Below are 19081 nucleotides of genomic sequence, written 5' to 3'. Positions count from 1 at the left end.
GTGTTATGTAGATATAGATGTAGAGCTATCCTTGAGAGCAAGATATGCTGGTGTGCTGCAGTACAGACAATTCATTTGGATGGAAAGTAATGAAGAATTCCTGAATGAAGCTTCGAGCGTGTGTAGGTCTTTTACTATTTTATACTTTTACATAATTAGGCAAGTAAATGTTCGTTTCTCTCGCGAATATCATGTAGAGGATCAGTTTGTGTGAGCCACATAGAAAAAAGTTGTCGCAGTTGCACCTGAAAGGCGAAGCATCAATTGCGATAGCAAACTTGTAGAGAGCTATACGGAGTAATGATATTAGCTTTATCAGCTGTATGAACTTGGACGTGCAGCAGCATCGGCAACACGCAGAACTGTTGTCGACGCCATCGGCGTTTTGCCCGCGTTCGCTCAAAATGCGTGCGGCGTTGGTGACTGTTGCCGGAGCCTCTGATATAAATAGGCACTTGGTGCCGCAGCTAAACGTCGCCTCCCTTCCCTCCCCCTCCCCCACGGCCTCTCGCTCGTCGGAAGAAGGCGCGTTTGCTCTACATACATGGGGATTGTGAAGGAGAACAGAGACGCCTACTTCTGCAGCCCTTAAGCGAGCACGGCGCAGAACGCGCGTTTGTTCTCCACCGTGCGTTCACTCCCCGTGAAAGACGCGCCCCTCGCGCCCTTTCACTCGCACATACAGCGTTCGGCCTTTCCCTTTCCCTCAAGAACCACTTATCATATCGGCGACGATTTCTTCTCCAAATGACGTCATACGGAACCTCACGGCGACGGCGACGGCGACGGCAACGGCGACAGCGACGCCGACGGCAGAAATCTGCTTTTGAGTGTCCATATAATTGCTATCGCAATAATACATCCAACGCATTAAGAATTCACCGACGTTACATTGTACCCGTTTAAAATGCAGAAAATCACACTTTAGTTGAAGATTTATTTGCACCGACAAGGTCAATCCCTGTCGAGGGTTATTTATACTTTCCTGGATTGCAGATTACCATTTTCACAAATTTTATATCATTACAACTCTGTTTTTTCTTGTGATGACGAAAAGCGTCTATGTAATATTGCGTCCTTGCGGGTAGTGTCGTAACAAAAAAAGTGCAAGGTCATTATTCTGGCTTGGTCATTTGACAAGCAAGAATATACCGGAGACAGTTCTCTTTCGAATTTGCTTCAGCGAGACTTTTATTTAACGATGCAGCAAGATTGAGGTGACCAATTGGTCCGGTGAGGTGCAGATGTAAAACGCGAAATGTAAAACGCAGTTAAAGGAGGTACTGCATGGAGAGGCTTCTTGTAGGTTTTATTGCTTGTGCGTTTCATTACAAGTGTCCTGTTTGCTCGTTTTCTCGAAATAAGTATTTTGTCTTAGGAGATAATGAAGCAGTTACAGAACGGGGTTGCCGTGACCAGAAACGGTCGTGGACTTTGGAAGTACTTTTGAGCACTCATATCAAAACATTTAGGTTCAAGAACTTCGAGCATAAAATATTCGTTTCAGGACGGAGTGTCTGATTCAGGACTTCGTGCGGCACCGTAGTAGGTGTTATCGTAGAAAACTATTTTTCGGCCTTACCAACCGTGTCGTCAATCGCATGGCCAGGCAGAACTCTTACTTTTACTTAAGTATATGTGAATGGTAGCAATATCATTGCGCAGATTACACTCGAACACACGCCGATTATAATAACACATTATGCATGGACCACTTACTACAAATTTATCATCGGTAGATGAAACGACTTCATGCGAAATGCAGGGTCAACATCACGGTTACAAAAATAAATACTGTTTTAATCAATGAGCCCGTGCTTCGAGTTCTCGGTTACTTAGCCCTCACTCTTCGATCCTTCTGGCTAACCCTGATGGTAGAGTGACATCCCCTGAAAGGCGTTAGTCTCGATAGAATAATTTTTCAAATGCGCAGCTTGCTTTATGGGTTTCCTTTGTTGCTTCGTCCAAGATTCGGGTGGATGACAATTTTTCCTTTCATGAAATACTGTTACGTTTCAGTTGAAAAGTAACTTCGTAAACGCAGACTCATCGCTAAGCAGCACTAGTTTTGAAATTATTCGCGGTTTTTGGAAATTAGGAGATACTTTTCCCGAATATGTGAAATCTGGTGCCCATTAAAAGTTCTGGCAAGCATAAGGAAGTTTACCTGAGTAGACGCGCCTTTTCTTAACTACGGCGGCGTTGATTTGCACTAAACAGTTTCTCTCTCTTATCGCTGTAATTCAGTCTGTGCATACAAAAACACGTGAGAATCCACGCGAATTTTTATGAGTGACCAAAATAAGATTACATAGAAGAAATAATCATTTACCCCGGCCTTGTGCACACATTCCCAAATAGATAGTAATAGCTTGTGTCAAACCTAAAACTGACAAGTCGTGTAGCGTTTCTACAAGATAACCAATCTAAAAGTGAAAACAGCACACAAGACGTGCGATGTCTTATAGTGGAAGTTAAAATTTTCCAGCCATAGCATGATTTATAAGCACTGTACGAGATATTTATAAGCAGCTCATATTACATGAATGATCAATTCTGAACTTCGTCATTTCCTGTTTTATTGTGACCTCTTGTGTCATGTTCACGACATTACACGTAAAAAAATCAGTGTTATTGTTATCTTTAGGCGGTCTTGAACTCAGTCTTGAAAAAAAAGGAAACCCCTACAGTCAGATAAAAGAAAGTTGCATCATCAAGCTGCAAAGGTTACGAAATTCCCGAGTGCTATGCAACAGGAATACTTTCCCAGCAAATATAGTCGGAAAAACAGGCAGTGGCGCTGTTTTTCGAAGCCAGTGGCCATTGGCGCCTACGCGTAGGGGTCTCCGAACTTCGTTGACGAAATATTCACGCCCACTGGCGGCTCGGTTTGCACCGAGCTCGTATCAGAGCCCTTGTAAAAGGTTGAAGCCGATATGTCCCGCCTGAGCTTTCGGCTATAATTTTACGTGACGCGGGCCAGCTGAAAGCAAGACGGATCGGGATGATAACGAGCTATCGTGACAACCACCCCCACGCACAGCGTTCATTTGCATAGCCCGATTCAACGGTAACCGCGGAGAACATGAGCGCAGAGGTTCCCTCGGTTCGAGCCCTGACGTCAGCCGTCGCCGCGGTCAGCCCAGAAGGCCGCGCGACTGCCTCGTTCTCTCCTCCCCGGTTTCTCGACTCGCCTCTTTGTCATTCCTCACCGCACGTGGCGGGCTCCTTCTTGGTGCTGTTTCTTTGACTGCGCTCGTATTCGACGCCCTCGCGAGCACACACGCCCAGCGCGGTCTTCCACGCCGTTGCACTCTCTCCTCCTTAATCTGCGGTGTGATGCGCGGCGAAGAACGCCGTCAATGTCGCCGCGGCTTTCCGCTGCGTTTTCACCCTCCCCGCACAGTGAGCGCTCTTGCCAGGCACGCTCAAATCGCCGCTTTCGATTGACTCTTGCTTTCCTCCTGACTTTCTGGTTTTACTCGTAACTGCGCCGAGGTGGTGTTCGACGTAAGGTTCCCGCCAGATGGCGACTAGCGGGACTATAAAAAAGCGCGTGGTGGTGTGAGAGGACGCGAAGAAAGCGTCTTGCGACATACAAAGCACTTTTGCTTCGACTGCTTGCTCTCGTGTGGACACCGCGGAGAAAAAAAGGTATGTGCGAAGTGACAAGTGCGACACGGCTTCGCTTGGCTATATCCCCAAGTGTGCGCTTTCATTTTGTCTCAATCTCCGTTAGGACTGTTAGCAAAAAGGCCTCCCGCGCTTTTCCCGAGAGAGCTCTTTAACGCCGGTCACCTTCTCTGGTGCAACCTCCGTCGCTTTCTTGCTATGTCTGGCACCTTTCACCGAATGCTGCTCGCTCCAGGGAAGAGGATTTAGCGCACAGCATCCTACACGAAAATCACCACGGGGAACTCAAAGACCTTGCCGAGCTTGTAAGACACAATAATCGGCGAATCCACAAACCGGCTGTTCGGAGGTGAGGATCTCTGGGGAAACATCCGGGGCAAGGCTTTGTGCCCTATTGCCCGCCGGCGCGATACTTCTGGCGTTGCGATTGAATGGCGAACACGTCGCCCGAGCAGAACAAGAAAAACATAGTCACGGGTGACATGCTCTCTTCTTCTTTTTTTTTTTCGCTTCTTTTTCCGTACAACGGTTCGTCTCTCCATTGACATGCCCGGAAAGCGCGTCAGCTGTTGATGACAGAAGCGAACCCAATACCCTGAGTGAAACTCGTCCTGCTGTTGGTCGAGTGACCATTCTTGGCTGCTTCGTTGGTGGTTCGTGGTCACCCTTGAGCAGAAGTTACCGATCGAGATTCTTTTTCGTAGCGATAGCGGCGGCCCTGAACGTATGATTGGCGGTACGGTCTAAGATACCAGACTAAAAAGAAAAAGAGAGAAAGAATAAATGGGGAAGGAAGGGAGGTAAAAAGGCGTTGATTTCGAAACACCATGTGCCTCTGATTTTCATATGTTTTCTGTACAAGGCTACTTTGCTATATAGAAGAAACCTGTCTGGCAATCGATGGAAGGTTGGAAGACGCGCAAGATTGGGGTTTGTTCCTTTGTCATTGGTGGGCTGCAAATGCGATTTGCTGCTTTCGGAGTGGGGCACAGTTGTTATAAAACGTCAAGAACTATCTTGACTTTCGGTACACACTTACGTATACTTGAATACGCAAGCCAGTTTCAATTACCAGTAAAATTGATCCGGACAAAAGATAATACAATTCCTGCGCAAAACGGAGTTGCGTGCCTGATTTCAGAAAACTAGGCTAGTTGTAGTTTCTTCATATCGTAGCGCGCTAAGCACTTCTGACAATCCTTGAAAAAACTGACAGGACGTAATCTACCAGAACGGCGTACTGCAAACGTCGTTCCTCATCGTGTGCTCTGTTGTTCTTGTGTAGTATACGTCATTTATTTTTTTAGTGGTTTATGAGTACTTAGTACTTTGCGAATTAGATGTTCAGAGAATATAATTCCGAATTTGATCTTGTTTTCATGGGAGATAGCGAAATTAAAGGAGTGTCACAAGAACGTGGTTAACATTTAGGCGCAGCAGTAAGAGAACGCTAAGAACAAACGGTCAATAATGGCTAGTTTTAGTCGATTTAATTGTCAAGCCACCCAATGATTGTTCTTATAGTGTATCTTTGTTAATGAGGATTCTGGCGCTTCCGGTTTTTGTAGCATTTGGTACGCTAATTACTAAACGACTGGGACAATTTTACTGAAAGCTACAAAATATTCTGCGCTGTTCAGCACAAAACCCTAAAATCTAGTGCACCGGCTGGTTAGAACGCCACAAAGCAGTGCACGACACGAAATGCAGCCTCAAATGAACCGGTGCCGTTATTCGGGTATTAGTGTATAGCGCAAGGGACGGGTGATGCTGCTATCGCGCACATATTCCAAGGATACCTACTCGCTGTGAATTGCCAACCGATGCGCCATTAAGGCTCGCGTATAGAGGCCCGGGAGTGTGAGCGAAGCGCGCCATATCTGGGTCACCATCAACCGCTGGCATTAATCCCGAGACTAGTTTTCTTCTTTCTAAGTCCACCGAGTGGCTGCCTCGTTTACTCTTTTTTACCTGACTGCAGGTGCAGCTGATTGTGGCGCGATTAAGCTTTTTTATGCTTCGTGTTTCTTTCTGTTGATATCATCTCACATCGCACTGTAAGAGGCCTCACCTGGGAGTTCTTTAGGCTGAAAACTCGGTGCTGCCGATACACGTGAGCCTGAAGGACGCCGCTGTATCGTGGTTATATCAAAGTGAGCATGAGGAAAGAGGCACTGGCAGCTGCAGCGACGAAAGAACACACGTGCAACTGAGCCAGAGTGGCGCGCTTTTCGGTACTGTAAAATATACTCTGATTGATTTCAGAATTGGGGGCCGCATTGAGAGATAACGCTCGCTAAGGTCTTCGGTTCGTTGTTAGGCAATCAGAACGTGGTCTGCAAGGCTGTACCAAAGTATTCTCTGCGCATGAGGTGTTTCGGTTTTTGCGCCTGTCTAAATGCCGTCGCCCTGGTCACGAATTCGTACTACGAGCTCCAGCATAGTGAGGACCCTAATGCGGGTATATTATGGTTCTGTTATTGACTTTAAGTGCCAGCGCAAAAACAATCAATTCTGTTACCCATGCTGTAGTCACGCAGGCACAGAAATGTGAGAAATGGTTGGGTGTACACTTGGCTGGTGAAGGTAAGCCGTGTAGTCTTGTGTTACTGGAGAGTGCGCGACAGTTATACCATGAGCTATATTGTCAGTTCCATCGCTCATCATAGTCACCTTCGCGGGCGGCTTAGCGGCTATGGTGTCAGGCTGCTGAGCATGTAGTTTAAAATAAATTAAAATAAAATCCGTGGCTTTAAGTGCCAAAGCAACAATGCGAATATGAGGCATGCTGTAGTGGCACACTCCGGAATAATTTTGACCTCGTGGGGTTCTCGAACGTGCACCAATCTCTAAATACACGAGTGTTTTCTACTTTCCCCTGCAGCCGGGATTCAGCCCGCTACCTCAAGCTTAGCAACGCAATGCCAGAGCCTCTAAGCTACGGCGGCGGGTAAGCGCGCCGTCTAGGGTTCGAATCTCAGCCGTGGCGGCGGCCTTTCGATAGAAGCGAAATGCAGGAACTTTCGGAATTTAGGTGCGCAGTAAAGAATCGCAGGCTGTCAAATATCCTTTTTTTTACCACTTTTTGGAACTGGGATGATCTTGCCTGCTTACAAGACTCGCGGCGCCGCATTTGTTGACAATGTCTGTTGAAAGAGGAGGAACAAGATGACACTTGCACTAGGTTTTGCGTTTTTCTGCACTTTAGCATTTATTTGAACCATTTTGGCAGAACATAATAGTTTAAGACTACCGATTAGCTTATGATGTCACGAGGGCCGAATAGTATGTCGGACATATTGGGGCAGTGAAGTTCAATCATATTGAGCAGTTTCGCATCGGGTTCTGGAATGAATACGCGGGAAAATTCGTTGTGTACCTTAGGAAGATCCTGTTCTGGAACTAGTTTATTGTGATTGTGCGCAAAGAGATATTTGTGATGTCTGGGCTGGTTGTTTTCCAGAACTGTTCAAGATTGTTCCTTAACATTATGGGTAATGTTGCAGAAAATAATCTCTGCTTACCTTCGGCTGCTAGGCAGTGCAATGTTTTTTTATCGCAATATATCTATCGTACGCGGGTGCGTGGGATGATCCATGAAGCCCTCCATGGTGGCATCTTTCGAAGCCCCAGTGTTACTTGATAATGTTAAACTCTGTGGACAAATCAATCAGTTCATCATCACTCCCGTGCACGTCTTCCCAGTTCTTGTAGCGAAAAGAAAGTTAAGCATGCTTAGCATCAGTGAAAACAACGATAATAAGTATGTTGGAGTAAGCGCGTTTCAAACAGTGAAATGAAAATATGAAAATGAGTCATTACAAAAAAGGGAAATTAGTTCTGGGTTCAAAATGCATATACCAGCTCATTCAAATTTTCTCTTGTGCGACGTACAATGGCTACAATTGAGCGCTTGACATGAGATTCAAAAAGATACAGTAGTTTATACGGCTGTACAGGTGAGAAAGACAACCAGGTTCGTTCGAAAATTTTAACTAGGTGTCGCATGCATTCATAATTTCGCGAACGAATAATTCACTGCTTCTGTTTGTCCTTAGTTTAATCGCCCTGAATGGGCGATAAATATTTAGGGTGGATTCTGACTGTGGGCAAAAGAGACATTGAGTTAGATAGCCGGGAGGCACGGGTGTAAGCACACAGAAGTTAATTTTTAAATTCAAGATATAACAATATAGCATTGTATGTCATTCATGTTCCTGTTTCGCGGGCTGTTCAAGCAGCCACGGGAAGTGTGCGCATTGTTGAGACAGCTCATTTTTCGAGAATGCAAGAGTTGAGTCGTCAGGAAAAAACAAGGAAAGTCGTAACGGTAAAGCAAGAGGGCCTAGTATTTATATTGCTGATATACTCCATTCCTCCGGCTTAACATTTCGTATGTAAAGCACGGCGCCTGGATTGCGCAGTCGTCCTCTGCTTCTTCACCCTGGGTAATTCTCCTGCAGAAATTAAGCCGCCATGACCAGGTGCCATACTCACTCGCGCAAATTTTTTTTTTTTTTTATCTCTGGGAGGCCCGTCGCGTTTCCAATTCCGGTTCTCCTGCTATAGTCGAGAGCGGCGGAGCCGGGAGGTGCTCCGCTTCAATTACGGCTCCATCAGTGTGATGAATACGGACGAAAAAGGGGAAACAAAATCCCCCGAGACGACGCGCTACTTTTGGAAAAGAAAGGACAACCGTCTCGTCCTACGTGTCTTGGAGAGCGCCCGGGTTTTGCCACTTTCTCTAGTAATTGAGAACATCTTGTTTCTAGGGATGGAAAAACAACAAGTAGAGAAATGCGAACATAGCGCAAAAAACTTGATTTGGAATATTATGGAGAAAAGAGTCTTGTTATAAAGCCTCCGGCAAATTGCGTTTTTTTTTTTTCTGCGCTTGCCATTTTTTTTGTAGTATATCTTAGTGAGTACCACGTGCAGCTCTCTCTATGAATTGCCAAGTGCCATGCACGTGACTAGCGCTGAGCGTTGCAGGAATTTTCTAGAAATATGTTGTAAGGGGGTCATTCTTTTTCTTTTATTTTCTTTGCTTTATGGGGTTTCTCACCCCAGGCGTCTGCAGCAAACAAAACAAAACACGAAGTTTGAAAAGCGAGGAATTGTATAGTGATATCAGATGAAATCAACACGAACGTCATTGAAAAAAAAAGAACCCAGTACAGAACCCGTCCTGAGGAATTTCTCGCTGGCTTTGGCCCTGACATGAATGGGATCAAAAGTGTGAGGTAGAAAGAACGCTCATCTGTTCTCTTTCTTAAAATATCTGACGGGTGTATTTCCCGGTTTGTAAGTAAGTCGTGGTGTGTGGTGAAGATTGTCCCAGTTTTGTTCAAAGAATAACTAATTACAGGACGATGTCACCCGCCATCTCTGGATAAGTACATACGTGTTGTCTTGGGCCTAAAGAGCCCAACTAATTTTAACTTTTATTTCGAATACATTCATAAAGGAAATAAATAAATACGTAAATAAAATACTTAAATGAAGTTAACTTTAGGCTTTTCTCCTTTACTCTTATTTGGGCTATTATGGGAGCCATTATTCTGAAGTAACCTTCCAGCGATACAGATGGCCGTTCAAATCTATTTTGCAGAAAACAGCAGTAGAAATGGCGTTCGTCAGGCAAGCTGTTCTCCTGGTCGCCCTCGTCGGTGCCTGCTTGGCTCACCCGGACGGTGCTCCCGAGTCGGCCTGCGCTACCATGATTCCAGAACACAAGGACGCGGTTGGCGAAGTGGCCGGAACCTCGACGCCTTTCAAGTTGGTCCAGGACAAAAGGGACTTCAAGGCTGGAGATGTCGTCGCTGGTGGGCACGCATTTTTTGTTTTCTGACTGCTGGAGGCGAGAAGTGCACCATAGAGACTTAAAGATACACTACTAAAAATAATGAGTGAAGCTAGATTGAAAGATTAGGCTTCTGTAATAACGAATTAATCATTCGTATTGAGAAGAGAGGTTTTGTAAGTGAGAAAGTAACGAAAATAAAAAAAAATGGAGTGGCACCACCTGCTGTGGATTATGGTGCCTCTCTTAGACGTGAGCAGTGCCTCATTCATATAGAGTGGCATAGAGAGAGGTCACGTATTCGCCTCAGCTCATTCGTTTTGACGTGGGCCGTTCAAATCGAGGGGGAGCAGCGGGACTTTCAGTGGTAATTTTCTAAAGGCACAAAGTTGTATACTGGCACACAGAAAACGATCATAGACTTATACACGAATAATCTGTCCACCTACTGCGACTTAACATTTCCATTTATTGTAAATTTAAATGTCTTCGTAAAGCGGCTAGCTTGTATTTCATGCAAACTAGTTTCTATATTGTATACAACCTAGCCGCACAGGTTACAAAAAGGACGAGAAGCCGCAGAACAGAGCGCTTCCCGTTTGCCTCCCCTTTTCGTGGCATTCTTTCGTGGTCCCCTGCCCACCGCCTCACTATTTGTCTGGCGAAAAATAAAAAAAAAATTAGGCGGCTGCCCAATCTGTCTTAACTAGACGCGTGTCAAAAACTTACTGCTTACTTGCCTGTTTGTCGCGTCGCGCGTCCCATTGTGTTAATGAGCGTGCGCACACGCATATACATCAACTTCTCTTTTTATATAACCACAGTTCACGCTTAACGTTGCCAAAATGTTTAAGCTAGACATTCTTCGTGCGAGAGCAACACTCACCAATACTTTTGCTATATGATAGCGCTTCCTTCAACATTGTAAACACGGCTCAACGCCACGCTAGGTTTCCTTCTATGACTGATGCATTGGTATTATCGACGTTTATTACGGTATCTAATGATAATAATCAACGAATAATTGTTGGTTATTCAAAAAACCTATCACACGAACATCGCGTAACAAGCTACGCGCCTTTCGTTGTATTCAGTAGCCACTACCAACGGACTCTCTTGGGCCAGACATGGAATGAAGCTTTTAGTGCAGCTCAGACAACGACGATTCCTACACCTACGCCACAGTGCGATAACCCTACGGTACTCGTAGCTGCATGGCCAAGCAAGCACTTGTTTGCTCCTGTTTTACTATTTTTGAGCGTTTTTTTTTTTGGTGTACACCGAGAAAGTAGGTTGGTTTGGCTTAGTTTATTAACCTAAATGGATTACCTATTCTATGAATTTTGCAGTTTTAGGTGCCAAAAAGACAGGAAAGATTAGGCTAAACATGATGCTTTTGGACAAGTTTGCCCACACTTCTGGACTACGAGGTTCACTCCTCATTCCACCCTCTCATTTCACTTGATAGTTACACCGTTTCCGTATATCAATGCGTATAAATGCATAAATTCGGATGCGTGTTATGATTTAAGTCTAAATGATGAGAACACGGCACTGAAATATTTCCGCACTGTCCACAAGGAAACACGACCAGAATGGATCATCTGAATCACTCATGTGATGCCATTAAGGGGCACTAGCTTGTGTTTCACTGCTTCCAAAATAGTATACAACATGCTCATTGTCTGAGCTCACGCTCTGGGGCCTACTCGCAGTAACGCTGTCCTCTAGCGACACACCCTTCAAGGGATTCTTCGTGAAGGCGTTCGACGAGAACAACAAGGAGATCGGACAGTTCGAGGCCAGCTCCGACACCAAGGCGGTCACCAAGTGCTCCGGCGTCACCCACACCAGCAATGCGCCAAAGACCACCGTCAAGGCCGTCTGGAAGGCGCCTGAGGGAGCCACTGGCAAGGTGCACTTCAGGCAAGTGCAATGCAGCACGTGCTGCCCTATGTATATTTACCTTATGTATGCAGCGTCATACATCCAACCGAATGTAATGTGGGCTCAAGCTTTTTGCGGATACAAACAACTTCAACGCTGAAACGTCACATGGGACAATGTGCAAAGAACTCTGTGGGGTGAACCAGTTGGTGCGCTAGTTGGTGCGTAGCTGTCGATGTTTCTGGCGCAAAAGTTAAGTGGAGCAAAGAGAGCAAGCCGGCAAATTGACCACCAAACTTGCATCTAATTTTATCTGACACAACTTGCAAAAACGTTTAGATTTGACTGTGCGATAGCCGCGTTGGGTTGCTTACATTCCTATTCTCTCTGGATCTACGTATCCAAAGAGTTCATACATGTGCAAGTGATTATAGGAAATGAAGGTTTACACCCGTAATACAATACTTGCCTCTAGTCAGCGCTCCACTTTGACTCAAGAAAGTGGATGGTAGCGCCAGCATGTGACAGAAGTGGTCACTGCGTTTCGTTGACATTCCACGGCAGTTCTTGAGAAGCGTGGCGTCTTATTAAGTCGAGGGGCGGCTCCTTTTAACTTACGCTCTACAAACACTGACAGATTGCCTAAGGCAGCCGTCCGTAGCTTCATTGTGTATTGTACGGACCACTGGAGCGCCATCTCGACCCCTAATCACAAAACGTGCCCTTCGTAAGGGCCGTCTGTGATTGGTTATCGCCGTGCAAATTGGCGCTTCAACACGACGACCAATAATGGCTTACGCCAGAGCGTCGACCAATGAGGAGACGCTCCTTAAGCAAGAAAAGTATAGTGAACCCAAGCATAGATGCGTAATAGGTTTAGAATTTATAATGTTGCTGGGAAGTTACATCATGCTCAATACCATATTACAGTGGCTCCAAATCTCTGGTAGCAATAGCTTTTGGACATTTCCTTGCTCTGGGTGAAGCATGCGAATTCTCGACGAGGGTGACACCAGCAAGGGTTCCAGCAGTATTTCTACATTGAGTAGTTTACTAAAACCAGAAACTAGTGCAGGAAACAATTTGGCTAAATGCTAAATAGAATTCAGAATATCCATATATACCCCTTGTGAACACCAGAACACTTGATGTCAGCTTTCATAACCTGCAGATTTTCTACTGCGTTTGGTGTAGCCACATTTATCACCCGATTCTATTATTTATTCTATTAGGAATTATTTATTCTAGTATTATTTATTCTATTAGGAAACCGCAGTGTCGCAAGAACTTACGTCGAAAACATTGTTACGGTAGGCAGTGGTGGACATGATTTGCTCATTTTTTCGCTGTGTGGAAAATAATAAATATTCAACGCTAACAACCTTAGGTTCTTATTCAGTGAATTATGCAATAATGGTCCTGGCAACCCCGACGGCCGAGATGGCTTCACTTCCGCGTTTTGCTCCAGCTTTTAAGCGGATATCAAGTTAGAAAAAGGGGTGACAACTTGAGAGAGAGAGAGTGCACCGAATAAGGAAGCAGCACTGTTAGCAAGTTGTTTGTGCGGATTCTACGTGCAACTTGGCGGATCCATTACAGATATTCTACCAAGTACAATGTAAACAATCGATGCAGTTGCTGGAAAAGTCGAGCTGTTGAATTTGGCCACGAATACGAGAGCCAAGAGAGTAATAAAAAGAAAGAATAGATGCACGAAGAATCACGTTCTAAAATATCGTTCTATTCATCAATTCAATAGCAACACACTTATGAAAGGGCTCAATCCTTTTCTCCCTATCAACATAGCGGTTTCCGCTAAAATGCGCTAAGGTAATCTTTTAATGCACTTTGAAAAATCCCGGCATAGCTTGTGCTGCGCAGTGAGGCCTTTCAGCATCGGTGCACCGTGGTTTCATAAAAGCTTTTGAGTGCTTATCCTAAGCTTATCGATCTATAAGGAAGGAACATTTCGTATATCGTGGAGTATAATGACAGTGAGCGCACCGCCAGTAAGCACGATGTGAACAAAAAAGATAGAATCGCTACACTTGTGACAGGCGATAGGAAAAGTGTCATCTGGGTTTGCTTTGCCCTGAACGATAATCTGTCAGTGCACAATACTAAGCGAATATCCAAGTGTAGTATAAAGGAACATAATTTCATACAGGCTTGGAAGAATTCACATTTTCTGTTTTTTTTTAAATCTTATTGCATTTGTTTGAACCACCTTTCATTTTTCTTTCTCTTTGTACTTTTCAGGGCGACTGTCGTCATCGACTACCACAAGCACGTCACCGGTCTTCAGAGCACCGTGGCTTGAGGTTCATCCTAACAATCGTTTCAACTGCACCGTGCCATCGCGCTGACTCGTCACTAATAAGTGAACTCTTGTGTTCGTCTCATGATAAACAGAGCATCTGCCAAGACACAATTGGTGAATTAGCAATAAAGTGAGATGTGATTACACCGTGTCGCTTGAATGACTCAGTTCAGGAAAGGAAAGAACTTGTCACTGTGCTGGCATGCTTTAAAAGTGAACAAAAACGATGTATGCACGCATTTATTATCACACATTTATTATCCTGCGGATGCCTGCCACATCTTATAGAGTCGGGAATTTATGACAGCAATGCTAGCGGCGCAAAATTTATATGCCATTGGAAGTGTTTTCTTTTTATTTACGGAACGAGATGAATTTTTATTGCATGGCTTTGCACGAGATGTCTATGTTAAACAATTCATTATGACGTGAACGCAGTCTCTTCTTGTAGGTATGTTACCAAAGTGCGTCCAGAGGAATCTAGCGTATACTTATGTACTCTAATTGCGTTTGGCTACCTGCTGTGTGCGTGCATCCCAATGCGCAACCATTGTCGTTTCGTAACGCTGCATCCTCACCCTAACCAAGTCATCACTGTCAGCATCACTCTCACCGTGTGAGCAAGGAAGAAAATTTGCCTCCTGTGGGAATAGAACTAAGGAGATAGGTGTCCGACTAATCGATAGAGCTAAGCAGAACTTACGAGCTTGAGTGAGCTTGCTTTGTAGCATTCTTGATGCAGACCCGATCAATAGTGGTGTCGGTGCATTCATGTCTGAGAAAATAGAGGGCAGCACAAGCTGACGCAGCATAGCCGGTCTGAGTTGCAGCAATGATTAGTCTTCTCATTGGTAATTATCAGCAATTTTCAGCGTTCCTTTTGCGAATACGGGTCCCCGCTCTCAGGCCACGGAGGACCGTCGTCATGCCGGGACCATAGTCGTCGTTAACATCGTGTCATCACGGTCTCTATGTCATCGTTGTTGTCATAGAACTGTCTGCTCGTTGTGGTTGTATGCATAGGCGGGGCATTGCAGGTGCTTTTCCCAGTGTCTGTCGCGCGCGGGAAATGACTGCGAGAAATAACTGCTGTCGCCGAAAAGGAGTACACAGCTGAAGGAATCAGCTGAATTCAGGATATATTTTGATGAACATTGTCTCGTGAGCAAGTGCTCGTATAGTCACAAGTATACCTATCGTACTGAATAAATAATGTCGACTTATAGTTGTGCTGAGATGCTGGCTGGTCTGAAACCGTTGCGTTTTACATGGTAAGCTGGAAATGAAAAAAAAAAACCGATTAGTGCGATACTCCTTAGTGTGAAATTTGAGCGCAGCTCTATACGTGTTTTCATTTCGCGATTATTGACTGGCGTGGACAATCTGCCTTATGCGGCACGTTGCAAACGGAGCGAAGTGTGGCGCGACTGCCTCGCTAATCGGGAGATCGCGAGAGGCAGCTCGTGGGTGACGCGTGGGTGCGATTAACAGCAGCCGCCGCAGTCAGACCTCTGCTCATGTAGTGCTTTATTTCCATATATGGTATCGCTGGACGCGCTCGCCACATGCCTTATCGTTGGCGTCATCGGTGAATGGGCGACGTGCGCTACTCTGGCGCCATGTCGTAGCCACCATGGCCGCAGAGCCCGCCTTGCGCGGCACAGCGCTTTTCTTCTCACGATTTCACCATACCCTCCTCCCCAACTTTCGGCCTCATGGTCCGCTTCACCGTCTTCCTCGCGCACTCTTCGCTATCGCCGTTATTCATTCCCCGCTGCGATCCACGTTCATTCTTTCATACTTCCCAGTACTCGTTCGGTCGGTGACGAGGGACAACGCCGATACTCGCCTCAGGAACGGGCGCTTAAGAGCTGCGCCCTAATCATCATCATCATCAGCCCTCATATGAATGGGGACAATCCTCACGCAAATGATAAGTTCGTGTTGATCATTTAGCCACGCCTGACAATGATGCCAACTACGTCGACGCTGCTTATAGCTGGAAAAAAACTGCTACGACAGTCCGGGGACAAAGAAGCCAGCCAATTTGCGTTCATGAAGCAATAGCGTCTCCAACAGACAGTACGTATTCATAACAATAATCGATGATACAAGACGAAATGCTGTGCTGCCGTGAGCGCACGAGCTAAATATTACTCACTTCTACGCAGCAGCGAGCATATAATATCGCTGTGAGGTTTAGCCGTGCTATCCTGTGGCTTGTCAAACGCCCGTTATATAACTGCACAGGATTAGGGCAACAGGATAGTAGCGCTTCTCTTTGTCGGTGGAGCCACTACCGAACCACCCTATTTAGTGTGTCTGCAGCAGCAAAAAATCCAGAGACAACTCAGCACATCCTAATTAAGTGCGAACGTATTCACCCAGAGAGACCCGTAGGTAACGTCCACCATCGAGAAGCGCTTGAATTCAAAACTCATAGAAGCGATATTCGTTCACCAGTCTAAATAAGCAAGAGGTGCTTAGAGTATTGGTATAAAAAAGCAGGGGAGAGAGTGATAGGGCCAGATCTGTTACAGGCACACGCAACTGCACAAAGAGAGAGAGAAATATAAATGAAATGCAGGGAAGTTAACCAGGACTGAACCCTGTTGGCTACGCTGCAATGGGGGAAAGGAAAAGGAGAGGGAAAGATTAAGAGAAGAAAAAAAAAGTCCGATGTGGATGTCGCCGACGTAGTAACAGTCTTCTGCTCTCTATCCCAGATGATTACTCAGTCAGGGGTTACTGTACAAGGTATATATATATATATATATATATATATATATATATATTGTCACGGGATGTTCTTGCAAGTCCACAGGGCGTCTGACTGAAGTACAAGAAGACGGAGCAGTCTCAGCTGGACACCGATCGAGCGCGCACTCCTAGTTGGTCGACTTCCTCTTTCACACTTCACCGTGCCAGTACCGATAATCTCCAGTACAATCACCCCCCGCACAGAAAGAAGCCATCCTGGCGACCAAGGGAAAAGACAGCATCGGCGGGTCGTAACACGGTTTAAGCCGTGCTACATGAACTATTTCGCGCCCTCGGCAACGGCGATCAGAAGACGGCGCGAGTGGCTCGATGACATAGTTCACAGGTGATGCTTGCTGCAGTACGCGGTAGGGACCGTGGTAGTTGGACAAAAACTTAGTGGATTGGCCGGGGGAAGTAGCCGGGACCCGAAGCCAAACAAGCATTCCGGGAGAATAGCGGGCGCTAGGAGCGGATGCGTCATGGCGTGATTTTTGGCGCCACTGATCTTGGGTGGTGAACGAGCGGGCTAGTTGGCGACATTCTTCAGCATAAGTAGCTGCTTCTGAAACAGGTGTCACTTCAGAAGCGTCAGGACGGTAGGTGAGAATGGTGTCCAAGAGGCAGGAAGGTTCTCGGCCATAGAGAAGAAAGAAAGGAGAGAAGCCGGTGGTAGTTTGCGGGGCAGAGTTATAGGCGTAAGTGACAAAAGGAAGAACCCGGTCCCAATTGGAGTGATCGCCAGACACATACATGGCAAGCATGTCGCCAAGCGTACGATTGAAACGTTCCGTCATGCCGTTAGTTTGTGGATGGTAGGCGGAAGCGGTGCGATGAACGATGTTGCACTCCTTTAGCAGGGCTGCGATGACATTGGAGAGAAAGACGCGCCCACGGTCACTTAATAATTCACGTGGAGCACCGTGTCGCAGAATGAGGTGGCGAAGAAGGAAGCAAGCGATGTCTTTCGCGGTGGACGCCGGCAGCGCAGATGTTTCGGCGTACCGTGTGAGGTGGTCTACGGCAACAATGATCCACCGGTTACCGTCCGGAGTGCTTGGAAGGGGACCGTAAAGATCAATTCCAACACGGTCGAATGGTCGAGCAGGGCAGGGTAAAGGTTGCAGGAGACCTGCAGAACTCTGAGGAGGGGTCTTGCGGCGTTGACACGTTGCACATGAACGGACGTACTGGCGAACGAATCTGTACATGCCTCGCCAGTAGAATCGAAGACGAAGACGGGAATACGTTTTGAAGACGCCGGCGTAGAAACATTGGGGGTCATCGTGAAAAGCGGCGCAGATGTGTGAGCGCAGGTGACTGGAAATAACGAGCAGCCATCGACGGCCGTCGGTGAGGCAATTCCGTCGATACAAAAGGTCGTCGCGGATGGAAAAGTGGTGTGCTTGACGACGCACGGCGCCTGAGAGAGACGCAGGTGAGCGGTGAGACAGGAAGTCCAGCAGTAGAGAGACGCTGCTCAGGCCGGCATGTCGTTGAAGCTAAGAGCTGACAAATCGCAGGTGGGAGGTAAGGAGGAAACAGAGGCAGGAGGTAGCGGAGAACGGGATAGGGCGTCGGCATCTGAATGTTTGCGTCCAGAGCGATAAATGACACGTATGTCATACTCTTGAAGCCGTAAGGCCCAACGAGCGAGGCGGCCACTGGGATCTTTCAAGGACGATAACCAGCATAAGGCATGGTGATCAGTGACAACGTCAAACTGACGGCCGTAAAGATAAGTACGAAATTTGCTGATTGCCCAAACAATCGCCAAACATTCTTTTTCCGTCACAGAATAGTTGGATTCTGCCTTCGTTAGGGTGCGGCTGGCATGGGCGACAACGTAGTTGTCAAAGCCATCTTTGCGTTGGGCGAGAATGGCGCCAAGTCCGACACCGCTAGCATCCGTATGTATCTCAGTAGGCGCATTGGGGTCGAAGTGGCGTAGTACTGGAGGGGACGTGAGGAGCCGGCGGAGCCTCATGAATGATTCGTCACACTCCGAGTTCCAAGCCGACAGGTATGACGTGCCATTAAGAAGCTGCGTCAAGGGAGCGATGATCGAGGCAAAATTACGAATGAAACGCCGGAAATAGGAAGACAAACCGATGAAGCTCCGTAGTTCCTTTAGAGTAGTGGGCTTGGGGTACTCAGCAACGGCGCGAAGTTTGGCAGGATCAGGCAGAATTCCCTCTTTGGAGACGACGTGGCCTAGGATCGTAAGCTTACGGGCACCAAAATGACATTTTTTTCAAATTGAGTTGCAACCCAGCTGACGTGAGACAGGCAAGAACTTGCTCAAGGCGGGCGAGATGCGTATCGAAATCGGTAGAAAAGACCACAATGTCGTCTATGTAGCAAAAGCATGTGTGCCATTTAAGACCCCTGAGAATAGCGTCCATCATTCTCTCGAAAGTTGCAGGCGCGTTGCAAAGGCCGAAAGGCATTACATTGAACTCGTATAATCCATCAGGAGTTACGAAAGCCGTTTTTGGGCGGTCGGCTTCAGCCATCGGCACTTGCCAGTACCCGGAGCGCAGATCCAGTGAAGAGAAGAACTCAGCTCCCTGTAGGCAATCCAGGGCGTCGTCGATGCGTGGAAGGGGATAAACATCCTTGCGGGTAATCTTGTTGAGTCGGCGGTAATCGACGCAAAACCAGATTGAGCCATCCTT

The 19081-nt window shown here is 46.5% G+C and overlaps 1 protein-coding gene across 3 annotated transcripts in view; it reads left to right on the top strand.

Moving 5' to 3' along the window:
* The window catches only part of LOC119455289 (putative ferric-chelate reductase 1), a 308383-nt gene extending 294596 nt beyond the window's left edge, over nucleotides 1-13787 (top strand). Inside the window, exons 1-4 of one of the 3 annotated variants that reach the window (XM_037716687.2) lie at nucleotides 3525-3654; nucleotides 9245-9458; nucleotides 11152-11362; nucleotides 13583-13787. In XM_037716687.2, the coding sequence (XP_037572615.1) occupies nucleotides 9260-9458; nucleotides 11152-11362; nucleotides 13583-13643 (471 nt within the window). In that variant the 5' untranslated portion in view covers nucleotides 3525-3654; nucleotides 9245-9259 and the 3' untranslated portion in view covers nucleotides 13644-13787. Of the gene's footprint in view, nucleotides 1-3524; nucleotides 3659-9244; nucleotides 9459-11151; nucleotides 11363-13582 lie in introns of those variants that run through there. The other 2 variants (XM_049668687.1, XM_049668688.1) reach the window with 2 other exon arrangements.
* The last annotated feature ends 5294 nt before the right edge of the window (nucleotides 13788-19081 follow it).

The sequence above is a fragment of the Dermacentor silvarum genome, chromosome 6 (genome assembly GCF_013339745.2).
Source record: "Dermacentor silvarum isolate Dsil-2018 chromosome 6, BIME_Dsil_1.4, whole genome shotgun sequence".
Classification (NCBI taxonomy): Eukaryota; Metazoa; Arthropoda; class Arachnida; order Ixodida; family Ixodidae; genus Dermacentor; species Dermacentor silvarum.
Note: the sequence above shows the minus strand (reverse complement) of the source record. Positions and strands in the feature narration are given on the sequence as shown.